The sequence below is a fragment of the Morone saxatilis genome, unplaced genomic scaffold (genome assembly GCF_004916995.1).
Source record: "Morone saxatilis isolate NCDOM2014 unplaced genomic scaffold, NCSU_SB_2.0 Contig12, whole genome shotgun sequence".
Classification (NCBI taxonomy): domain Eukaryota; kingdom Metazoa; phylum Chordata; class Actinopteri; family Moronidae; genus Morone; species Morone saxatilis.
Genome location: NW_023339674.1, coordinates 3098754 through 3111858, shown reverse-complemented (window position 1 = coordinate 3111858; position 13105 = coordinate 3098754). Strand labels below are relative to the sequence as shown.

The 13105-nt window shown below is 39.1% G+C and overlaps 1 protein-coding gene across 1 annotated transcript in view; it reads right to left on the bottom strand.

Moving 5' to 3' along the window:
- The window catches only part of rgs4 (regulator of G protein signaling 4), a 5403-nt gene extending 1711 nt beyond the window's left edge, over positions 1 to 3692 (bottom strand). The window contains exons 1-4 of the mRNA XM_035653943.1: positions 3556 to 3692; positions 3143 to 3247; positions 1978 to 2042; positions 65 to 228 (exon numbers count right to left, since the gene is read on the bottom strand). Coding sequence (XP_035509836.1) covers positions 65 to 228; positions 1978 to 2042; positions 3143 to 3247; positions 3556 to 3599 — 378 coding nt within the window. The 5' untranslated portion in view covers positions 3600 to 3692. The remainder of the gene's footprint in view (positions 1 to 64; positions 229 to 1977; positions 2043 to 3142; positions 3248 to 3555) is intronic.
- Positions 3693 to 13105: the final 9413 nt, after the last annotated feature.

Below are 13105 nucleotides of genomic sequence, written 5' to 3'. Positions count from 1 at the left end.
TCAAGCTCACTGATGGTTTGGAATTTTTTATCACCAATGTTAAGTTTCTGATAAAAGGCATTACCTCCTTAGGAGCATCTGCCTCAACATATTGCTGGTAGATCTGCTTGGCTCTGGTCGCCAACTTGGAAGGTGCAGTCGTCTTGTAGTCTTCGCAGGTGAGCCAGAAGTCCATGTTCTCCTCGCTGAACTCTGACCTCAGGAAGCTGGTGAAGACCATACGACCCGCTAACACAGACAGAAAGAAATATACATTTCATTAATATAATTACAGAACCATGACGGCAGGTGACGAGATTTGAGAAGACACACATTGGCAATGCTGATTCATTCTGTAGAGTAATAAATGATATATTGCCGCTCCTTTTTAAAAGAATAAGAAAATATAGCCTTGTCACATGTCCCAGGTAAAATGACCTCAATCTGACATACTTGGTAGCCAGATGTTTTTATGAATGATGCAGCATAATCAGTTCACTGCTCCGATTTTAGGTACCAATGCATGCCAAAACATAGCCAAAATGCTTCTAACTACCCTGGCCCAAGCTAAAAGCTATATATGGTTTTGAACACACTCCCAGTTGTTCATCAGGTGCCAGAAAACAGCAACTGAATCATTATCACATCAATTTTGAGACATTAACATAATGACAGCAAGACAACATGAAAAAAATGGTGCATTAAGCTGCCATTTAGTATCTGTCTCAGGGGGGCTAGATTGATCTGGACTTCAGCTGGATTGCTTTAAAGCACCAAAGTGAAATAGGCAGCTGTCATCCCCATGCAAATGGAGCTAAAACTTTTCAGTTTCTGGTAATAGAAGTTGTTAAAAGACAGTGAAGGATGGAAAAGTCGATTCAAATTTGCTCATCTTGAGAGGAGAAAATAAGGACTCAACAAGCAATGCCAGGAAGACTAAAAAGCAGTGCAACTATACTGAGTTCTTACATTATCACAGCAATAATTGTATCCGGTCTTTTTGGAAGACAAGTGTTTTCCAATAACCAAACCAAATAATTAAAGAGTACAGTAAACACAGACCTGAGCCTTTATAGAAGTCATATTTTTACCAAACTGATTAACTACTGCTGCTCCAAAACCCTACATGACTTAGTGAACATATGTGGAGACCACTGAGACCACCATAAGATAAACAAGAGAAGACCAGACCAATGAGGACTGACGGATGAAGGAAGACGGAAGACATGACGATAGTGGAAGTCAGTGGATGAGGTCATGGAACGGAGCAAGTCAGAACTCAGCTGGTTCCCTCAAGGTCATTGATCTCATTTTGTGTCCATGCACAGTGTAATTCTCAGAGGGCTTATGCACACACAGACACATCTAAACTCAACACTGGTCAGCGTGCCCTGAGGGGCCATTGAGTAGTGCCTTGAGACACGTAGCCAAAGACCAGAGCATGAGAATGTGTCAGAGAGCGCCTGTGTGTGTATGTGTGCTCAATTTGCCTGTTTTATTTCCTGCAGCCTCCTTAACGTTCCTTTAACATCATGAACACAGAATTAATGTGTCAGAGGATAGGAGCAGGGTGATGCTACTTAATTAGTTACTAATTACTTAATTCTGTTCTACTATTATTTTATTTTTAATTTTGTCCCTGACAAAGAGTGGAGAAAGAGATTAAGCATCACTTGTCAGATCGCCAAAACCTTACTGGCATTCAGTAGCGAGGAATGTTAAGGGTCAGGGCCTTGTCTGATTATATTCCCATGATTACAGCACCATCATGTCACATGAGAACGGACATCTTTAATTTTGAGTTATTTTTTTTGTAAACCCAAGAGAGATTCAGCTGAAGAACTAATGAGTCAAGCATCCGCCTGACTGTTTGTGGCAGTATTATTAATATCCGACAAACTCCTTTGGGTTTGCTTTGGATTTGGAACACAAGCTCATTAGCCTTGTTCGAGCTCAGGTTGAACTTCTGTAGGTGTGAAACAATAATGCAACACTTACTTTCACTGCTCATCATATGGCTGAAAGACTCCTTCCATTTATCCACCTCAGCTGCAGTAGGCACCCTAAAACACAGATACAGACAGGTTCTTGAATAAGGCTGCATGGGCTTCCCAATTTCAAAGAAAAGCTGAAATATGCATGTATGTCTGTGTAAACTGTTATACTGTTTTGTTCTTCAGGATGTATTTGGGATAAAAATGATGAAACTCTATCAATGAAACCAATCAGCTTGTATTCTCATTAGGAATTCTGCATAAAACCATGTCCATTCTGTGTGTACATAAGGTTAAATGAAGTAATTGTTTGTGCAGCACTTCCTCTATTGAACAGGTAAAGAACCCGACCTGCTGGCTTCCTGTTATCCCACCCAAACAAATACCAAAAGAAACTATTTGAAATATTGTCTGAAGACATATTTATATCACAAGAAGACACATTTTTGGGGGGGGAGGTTTTCCTTTTGCTCTAAATCAGTACAGCCATTCCAGACCCCAGCTGCACCAAATCACTGATCAATAATGGCAGCAAATCTAATCATACCAGCATGCGTCATCTGGCATTTGCACAGCTAGATCTACAGTACAATAATGCCTCCCTAAAGATTTCATCACCTCAGAAACAATGACATTGACAAAAATATATAACAGCTATACCAAATTAGAAAACCCTAATCTATATTCCTATTTATCACTTAAATAATTATCACAGAGGCTTTACAGCACGTCTTTGTGTTGTGAATGGAATGAATGATAGTGCTGCTGAACAATTATAGCAGGAAAACTGAATATTGATTATCTATAAGTGTTTCTGAATGGGTTACATGCTACTGAAAAGGAAAGGTCAGGGGAAGGGCCATCGTTGCTAACCTGCTCACGAACATTAAGGGGCTTCTTGAAGTAACGCAGCCTTAGAGCTGGTCGTTAAAGCCAGAATATGCTCAAAACAACATGTTTCAAAATGTATACCCTGACAGAAAAGGTAGTCATATGCCAAAGTGATATCTTAGGCTTTAGAATTGTTCTCCATGGTAACATTAACCAACATCTGCAATGCAATTACACACATGAAGGGAGACACAGGCTGATTTCAAAACAAAACAAAGCAAGTTCCACTGAACCACAAGATTCAAAAATCAAGCAGGAAATTATTTATTTCCTCTGACCTCTTTGCAGCAGCAGCAGTCTTCTCTTTCATCTGCTTCTGATCTGCTGCATGGGTTTCAGGTTTCTGGAGTAAGAAGCTTATTTTGTGCTTGATGTCTTTGGCGCTGTGGAGAGGCAAATGAGGACAGTGAATGGAATGCATTTTGAAAGATCGTTTTTGCAGTAACATTTCTGACTTGCTTGTATCTGCTCTATGTAAACCAGTGATTAGCAACCAGTTCCTCTTTTTCTATATTTAACTGTTTTTTTAGACATTTACAGGTTTGAAATAGCAATTGTTTTACCTAAAATATAAAATATAAAGCTCATAGAAACTGGCATGTATACACATATATAAAAGCTGCATTTCATTGCTGTTATTTCAGCAGGAATATAACTTTTATCCACCTGTTAAAACTTTAATTGGTCTTACCTTTTCAAGCATGTTGCAGGAAGTGTTGCGAGTCCTTTACACATGGTGCACTGTTAAAGATCCAAAGTGACAAGAGAGACAACAATGTGACTGTGAGCCAGAGTTTCTATATCAGTGATCTCCAGTGTTAGACAGCAGGCTGTGGGTGTCTCCACCCCCAGCAGTGGTTTTATAGCTCCAGAGTGCTCAATGACAGAAAACTGACCAATCACATGAGACAGGGAGAGAGAGAGGGAGAAAGAGAGGGGAAACAGTCATGGAGAGAGACTGGGGGAAAATTACAGCAGAGAGAATCGTATGCAACCAAAACAAAAGGTGTTTTCCACTAAGGGAGGCTTCGCAAGAATTTGATGAATGACTGAAGTTATCCCTCTGTGGGAAAAAACAGGGAGCTTTCTCAAACTAAGAAAAAAAAATCCAGACATGGATACCATCTTCAGCCTGATTGTCAGTGCTTTCAGTGTTGTAATTTGTTTGTACTGGTGCACCCATTTTCCCTCAACATAAAGTGGTGAGAGATTACAGTTCTACACATATTAATAAAACCCTCTTTGTGTCCCTGTCATTCCACAACATATGTATACTATATATGTGGCATAATGTTTGCTTTTTGAAGTGTGCAAACTAATCGCTCTATTCACATTTCTGCAATATGTGTCCTAATATACATTCATTAAAAACTTTTAAATGACACTGCCATTTCACAAAAAAAAGGGAATGATCCAATACATTCAAACTGTGACTGTGGGAAATCACTGCCAATTAAACTGAATAAAGACAAAATGTTTTTCCAAAAACTAAATACTTTTTGGCATCTTCTTGGACCTGCCTCTCCCCACCCCCAATCCTCAACGTACTGTACTATTTACTTACTACGATACTACTACTGTTTTGAAGTCCCCTAATGAAGTAGAGCATGCGATTAGGGACAACAGATATTTGTTTTGTTCTACTGGGGCTCTACACCACCATTTGCAATTCACTTGACATTTGCAGCTGTAAGTGGCTTGTGCATTTTCACCTTTTTTTTTTCTGCTGCTGAGCAACAGTTAGAGGAAATCCAAATGTCCAGCACCACAGATCCACAAATCCAATTCATTTGAATTCAAATCACTTTATTGCAGAGGCACGTAGAGTAGTACAATTAAAAAACACACATAGCATGCAGTGTAGCATTGCTGATTTGCAGTTATGCATTTCATAGAATACAGGGCAAACATAGGGTACACACTAAGTTCCTAACATAATATCTATTATAATATAATAAAATGACACTGCAGTATACCCAGTATGTGTATTGATGGGTAGTCTTATGATGTAGAGCTGCATGGTAATTCAATAACATAGATGAGGCAATCCACTATGAATGAGGTGATGAATAAGGTAGAAGTCCACGGCCAAAGTCATGTGCTAGTGTCAGAGGGTCAGGGAGGGTCAGGAGCTGAGGAGCTGGACAGCCTTGGGGTCTGCCCTTTTCCGTTGTGTCTTCACAAAGCAGTTCAGCTACCTTACTCTCTTTAAACATCACAATATGATCAAGACCTGTTCTGACCTCAACAGCTTGAAATATGATTGCCTTNNCTTTTTTCATGAGACAGGTCCGAAGGAGAAGGACACATTTTTTAAAAGTTGCTAAATAAACGCCTGCACACTGTCTCACTTGCAATAATACATTTATTTGTGGCGTTTCTGTGCTAGACCTTTGTGACAATGAGAAGCAATATGCATGTGCAATAGGAAAAACCAAACATCATATAACAGTGTCTAATAACATACATGGTGCTATAAAAGTAAAACCCTCTGTGTGGAAACAAACATAAATGTACCAACCCCAAATTAAATTAAATTAAATTAAATTAAATGAGGGGATTACTATAAAATGAATGCTTAAAGCCTAACGGCTAAACTGCCTTCTCAAAAGCATACATTGTAGATGTGCCTGTAGACATGCATTTACATCTCACAAAAATGGCCAGGCACTACATCAGTGTATACATATTTTAAGTAACCATCCAACCAACAACATTTACTTCTAACCAATCAAGGCTGCATCCATTAAATTAAGTAGGTTCCTATAAAATAGATCATCTCCAGTAACAATCAAAAAATGCACATTTGTGGATTAATCTAACATAAAATATAGAAAAAGTCACCCCTAATAATCAATTTAATGAAAATCCACATTAACATTAACATAAATAATATATAATATAATATAAATATAATATAATATACATAAATAATGCAGCATCAATACATACATATACATACATATATGTATAAATAAACACAATCAACAGGTCACATTGGTAAATTAATCTGTAGCCCTGTACATATGTATACTGTCTGGACAGGAACAACACTTCGAATTAATCTGAAGTAAAAAGGACATACAGCGATCTAGAAAAATTCATTATATGAGACCACAGGAAAATATAGAATAGAATAGAATACAGATAATGTGTGGATGCACAAGTGACAAAGCTGTTCATATGAAATGTGCAGGTACATGAGGGAATGGGAGAAATAATTCGTTTTTTCATGTTATTGCACTGTGCCCAACTGCCCAAGGGGATGCAAAGTTGACTTGAGGTTACTTGACTTGATTTCTTATTGTTGTCAAAATTTGCATGAACCAGGTGATCCCTAATGTTTTCTCTCTTTTCCTTACAAGTAGTGGTGGGTCAGACTTATGCCAGATCTTACTGCAGTAGAGTGGACAGAGTGATAGCTGTATACTAGAATTTATTTTGTATTTTATCACTTTTTATGACAGAGCACATCATTAATGGTGGACAACTTTTGAGGACCAACTCATAAGCTTGATTAATCACTGTGTAAATGTATTCATATTTTCATGTCTACTCCATTAAGCCCTCCATGAAAAAACAAATCCTTCTCAGTTGAAGGATGGTGTTTGTGTCAGTGTCCTTCTGGTAAAGTGCTGAAATGATTAAACCTTTTTTTTCATGACCCACATGCCTAAGAAACTCACTTTTTCATTACTTCTGTTTGATGTGAATTATAAATTACTGTTGAAACTGGTCAACAGAGCAACAAAATCATAAGATTTGCCAGATGGTGTCCTAACTCTTGACTCCACAATCCTTTGTCAATGAAATCAGTCAAGTTCTTGCTTGTCTGTGCTACAGTGGGATGGCCCGAAGGTCAGAGAGGGATTTATGTACTTTTGGAAAATCGTATATTATAGGTAATAGGATGCTTGCAATATTGGAAGTCAAATTCTGATTTAGAAAGTCAGAAATCCAGCCTCTTTTTTTAGCACCTTCAAGATAAGAGGCTATTTCTTGTTGAAAAGAAGTGGTAGGGTCATGATTTATCTTTTTGTGATTTTTTGTTTAGCATCCTTGACCTAAGAGACAGATAAGTTTTTCATTAACTGAAATGGGTTTCTGAACCAAAAGGTGCACTATTAGTCCAAAGCCACTGCATATAAATCAGGAGTAAAACCTTTATCTTGAGATTGAGCTGAAATGTGTGGATCATTGAGGTTTAATAATTTACATCCATATTTACAAGCTTGCCCTCTTCTTTCTGGCCTTTGTTGGACCATTGCAGCATATCTTGGCATGTTACCGCCACCTATAGATCAGTGGAATAGTGTGACACCATTGGTAGAACTGTGTATTGCGTCAAGCCAGATGAAAAAATATAATCTCATCAAAAAAGTGCTACTAGAAGTGGCAAACTCCACAACCTTTGAAGGGTCTAAAATATTCTTCAGGTCGAGGCTCAATTGAAAGTATCTATATATCTTGTTGCATAAGTGACGCAGGATCATTTAAAATGGGGCAGAAAAGGTTAGGTGTGGACATCCTGTGATGGACAGAGTTGGAGAGGTTGGTTGGCCGTGCAAATTGAGAACAGCATTCTCCAGTGGAAATGCCACACATCCTGTCTTGTGTCAAATTGTTTTTTTTAATCATTTCCTATTAACTATAACAGTTGCAGATCAGAATAATAATAATAATAATAAATATCAATCACTGCATGGCTAAAATATAAGTTTTATATAAAACAGGATCATCACATATCACATTGCTGCCACTCTCATACTGTACAGTTGCACACTTACAGTAACTAACTGGTTTTCAGCCAGCTGCAATCCTGTAGAATTCCTGTTTGATGGTCCTTAGAGGAACACTACTAACGTGCAGTAGGGTCACTTTTCTTACGGCTGTACAAACATTTTATCATATGTTCTGCAGCACTAGTCTTGCAAATCCCAACAGAAGAAACCAAAGAGCAACACAAAGCATCATTTCTGATCTTTCTGATCTAAGGCCAGAGAATGTGACACAGAAAAAAATATATCAACAAAATGCTTACAGTCTAAGTGAAGTGGTCTGTTGTTAATGGAGTGAATGTGACCTAACACTGACGTTCCCAGTCCGGCCCTGCTTTGATCTGCTCATTCATCACGACCTGCAAGGCCAAACTGACTCAACAGCCTCACTCCCAGGTAATAAATTAATGAGGTCAAGCTATAGGCAAGCAGATGTAATATAAATGCCGATAAATGCATGCACGAAAACAAGCGCAGCCTCCCTCTTCTCTTCTTTCTACTCCATCCTTTACACATGACCTCACATCTAAATATGTAGCCGTGAACAGTTTTGTCCTTTTATCTGATGCCTATAAACAGCTTGGATTCTTTTATCTGAATGATGTAAGAGCAGCTGAAGCAGAAACATACCTTTCTGATTTGTAGCCAACATATGTAGGCATTTAAAGCATGGATGGCTGCCAAAGGTTCCCCTCAGAAGAAGAATCAATACTTTGGCCAATTTGAAAAAATTACAATCATCGAGGAGGTCATGATGGTTGTTTGTGCATTTGGCAAATGGTCTTCTGAATGATAAATGTGCCAGCTCCCTATAATCTACTGACAAGTGTTTTCACGCAGTTTGCAGTGCACTTTCATCAAAAAAATAATAGCCTCACATATGAAGTAGAACAAAGACCACCTTCATTCTCTACAAATTACAGGCAGAGGAAAGTGTTATGCATTAGCAAAAAAAATATTTCAGGAAACGTGGTGTTTCTTTGGTTGTCATTTGTCAATGTTTTTTTTATTTTACATATCAGCGGATATATTCATGTGTATTATATCTGCAAATGCTCACAGCCAACATATTAACTGGATAATCATACGCCTGTGGAAACTAAAATGCTTTCCACAGACGTATGATTAAGATCAGGCAATTAAGTGCAACAATTTAGTTAGGGTAAGACAGCAAGTTGGCTTAAGTGCTGTCTTGTATTGCCAAGAAAGGGTGATTTCTTAAAGAATGGGATGGGTTGTCCAGCTGTAATAGAATGCAACTTTACTATTTTATGGAACATTTGACTGGTTGGTTGCCAAACCAAAAAAATATTTCTGACTTTTTCTCAAAGGGAACACAAAATGAATGATTTACAGAGCAGACATGTGTTTGTCGTAGCAGACAAAAAGTTGTAACAGTGTAATGGGTCCGTTTGGTTCCTGTCAGTGAGGGGTTGATTATGTATTTTCCCTCATAATCTCCTGTTACCAACAGCCGCTCATCCAGACGCAGGATATGATTAGAGCCCCAGAGGCCAGGCTAACACGGCGGCAAGGTAATAAGTCTGTGTGTTCCTTGCACACACATCACACTTGAGAAGCCAACCTCATCTCTCAACAAGCTTTTTCAACTGAATCTCATCAGGTGCAGCAGCAGCTAGACACAAATGTCCAGGCGTTAGTGAAGACCTGTTGATGGAAAGCGACAAATGCACAGAAAAGCAGTGCAAACTGGGCAGATCCTAGATTGCAGAGAGATGAAAGACAAAAATGAAACTTAGAGAAAATGCAATCAAGATGCAAAATGAAAGGCAACACCAAGTATAGCAGTATATTTTATTGATAGTATGTTTTACTTTTTTGAATTGTTATGGTACTATGTCCTCAATGTATTTAATGTAACCTTTACACCTTGTGTGCACAGTGGGTTTCCTGGTTGCTGTTCTCTAAAAGACTAAATGACCTATATACCTCCAAACTGGATTCATGTAGGCATTTTCTGATCTGTCACCCCTATAGTTAAATTATGGTCAGGGCATCTGCTTGGTTCAGGTGAGGGGAAGAATGTAATTTGACCCAGTGTCAGTAGGAGACAAAATGTCTTACACTGTGTACAACTCCAAAACATCATCATCATGAATCATTATTTGCTCAGTCGCAAGAGGTCACTTGACTGGAAAATTTTGGTCATGTTAGCGTTTGCTAATGCTAGCTAAGTCTGCAAGTCCACCCCTCCAACCCCCGCAACTCTCAATGTTACTGTCCCTTTCTACTTCTTACATACATTGCTATTTTTCCAAACGCCATTCAAATAACTGCTAATTTGTTGTTATCATACTAACCATAAATGACCTCAGAATACCTTTGTCTGGAGTTAATGGGAAATAGCCTCCAGTGATGATTCAGAGTAGAAATCCTTCTTTTTTCATTTTCAACATGTTTTGTTTCCAAAGCACAGCCTTCCTGCCAGTTTTGTTTTGACCAAAATAAGACACCTGAAATAACTTACAGCGCTGCTAATCTCATTCAGCAGATAGGCACTTAGGACAGCAATCATCAGAGCATGTGTTTAATGCTGTGGGTCACACCACATTTACAATTTCACTGATGGCTCCAAAGGTCAACAGGAGCCAAGGCACAGCTGGATATGGACCCTCATAAACCACATCAAGTGACAGGGAATGGCCTCGGTAAAGTGTCTTAGGCTCAGTAAATTATCCTGCTCACGCCTCTCCTCCCCACTGATCTCACAGCTCCTGGGACGATGGACATCAGAGCCCTTCATAAGCCATCGACTTCATTCACATGAGTTAGGTAGAGGACAGATAGCGAAGGATAATTGCGTATCTCGTATGGTCAGGAGCTGCATCTTTCATTATGAGAGACATTAAATGTGACGGGTAAATCTGTCAGGCAAAATGTGGAAATTAAAGGAGGGGCAGTCCAAGTCTGACGTCATTATTTAATTTAGGCGTGGCTTGTTTACTGTGTCTTATGAAAACCAAAATCAATGACTGGCAGCGTATCCCAGATCACACATGGGTCTGCACTGGATTCATGGTCTTTGGTGATCTGCAACCCCTGTAGTTAAGTTATGGTTAGTTCAAGGTCAATAATCAGCTTGGTTCAGGTTAGGGAAAGATTGTCTTGAAGGAAAAGGTAAGGGCCTGCCATACTCACACATTGTCACCTAACCCAGTGTTAGTAGAAAAGTTTTACTTTAATTGTTAAAAGAAACCGATATAAAGTTGATGGGATAATGTAGGTCATTTTAGTGTTTGATGACCATGCAGCTGGATGGAGGTGTTAGTACTGACAGGCTGTACTTTTAATCTTGAATTCTTATTTTAGTAGTTGTTTTCATTGCCACCATCTGTTGGACTGGAAATATTGTGAATATAAATTTATTCTACACTTTGTTCTCACAGATTACATGTCAGTCATTGTACTGTAGCCCAATACTGTCATCAGTGGATTTTTCACTGATGAAGTGTCTTTAGCTGACACTGTTTCCTTCAAGCACTACATGCTAACTACAGATTCTTTTTCTGTATGTCATTCTCTGATGAAGTGTGCTTAAAACCTTTCAAGTCAACATACGCTATGCAGGCTCCTCCACCCCAACCTCTCCACATAAGGCCCTAAACAGGACTAGAAGAGTTGTTTTTTATGAAAATGTCACTGCTGGTAACTTTGAGTAGGTTTGTCTGGCATGGAACTTTAAACATTGGCTGACTAATAATGGGTTGCTCGGAGATTACTGTAAAGACAGCTTTCATCATGCGCCCTCAGCTGAGACAATTAGCATATCGAACCCAAACAACAACGTAAGCTTTTTCAGCTTCAGCTAAATGACCCGTAGCAGAGAACTCACCGTGCTGGTGCAGAGGAAGAGAGAATGGTACTGCGGTCATGGAAGGCCATAATAAGCTGTGATGAGGTTACGTGTGGAACAGCATGCAAGATACTTATCAGAACCGCTGTTGTTGGGAGGCAGTACTCATAGCTTTGATCTAGCATGGGGAGATTGTGATGATGGAGTTGTTTGTGCACACGCTTGACACACACTTGTTTATGTGCTTGGCACTGTGTGTGTATGTGAGTTCGGGATTGCCTGCGTGTTGTGTGTACGAGCATTTTTGTGTATTTGTGCGGCTGTGAAGGAAGATTGTTTTCTCTCCCTGTCTAGACGTCATGAACACCTGGTTTAATGGGAGCCACTCTGACTGTGTGACAAATGATGTAACACTGATAGATAAATGCTCACAAGACTTTTCCTTTTCTGGCTTGATGCTAAAATTAATATTTTAATGTCAACCCCAGTAAGGCTGCTGCTTTCATTGCACAGCTGTTCACAGTAGCCGGAGTTATAACAAACCAGGTGGTAACAGATTGCTGCCACCAAAAAGTGGAGTCAGTGAAGCTGAAAAATGTCTTCCCTTCCCAACTTTGTGATGTTTCCTGCTTAAGCTGATTTAAACCAAATTTAAATTATAAATAGATCCACTCCTCCTCTGCCTTTGACAAAAAAATAATGGCCGATTGTTGGCCTGCACTTGACACCTAAAATCTGTTTTCTGTGTTTAACAAAGCCTCACTTCAGCATGGAATCAACTCTTGTGGGCTTCTCTCACATTTGTTGTCCCTGAATAGCGCATTCACCACAACCCTCTCCATTAGTAATTGAAATGTGAAAATTAGCACTTGAGGAAGCCAATTTAAAACTAGAAAACTGCTCTCAGAACAACTGTTGATCCTATTTAAGTTGTTTTAAATCACGCCTACATAGATAATTTGTGTTTGAAACTGCCACGATTAAAGTATTTTAATACTACATGTATTGTTTTGCACACATCAAGCTCTGCTGATGATAATCGTCAGTCAGCTGGACTTTGTCTGTTGATGGTTTATAAAGCAGTCACTGATATACAATGTAGCACACAAACAACATATTTCTTTAAATAGAATAGAAAGATTACAAAAATAATTACATCTGTGGTTATGTCATATAAACACTGACTATCAGAGGCAGATTGACCACAGCTCCTCTAGGGAATAACTTTAAGACTGCAACGGTCTGTAAGTGTTTTCGGGTGCCATAATGTGACCGACGGCCAGCCATGTCGCAGCCGCAGGCCGCAACTGTAGCGCGGGAGGATGGTCTGTGTAATAACAAACGTCAGGGTCTCTCACAGGGAGAAAAAGGGAAGCTCGGTTTATTGTTATAATGTCAGAGTGCATAGGGTTTATTACGCATCCAGTCTGTTTTTAATATCAGTAGACAGACTATTTCTGCTTTCCAGTGCAATATATCAGTGGTAAACAAGGGTGTCCTGAAAGAAAGTAAACAACTCAAACTCATGGTGCACTGTGGCTGTGTTTATCTTGTGTGCCACATGACCTAAGTGTGGTATTTACAATATCTAGCCCCAAACCCAGTGATTTATTTATCTTGGTTATTTAGGGACTTACAATGTCCTGTAC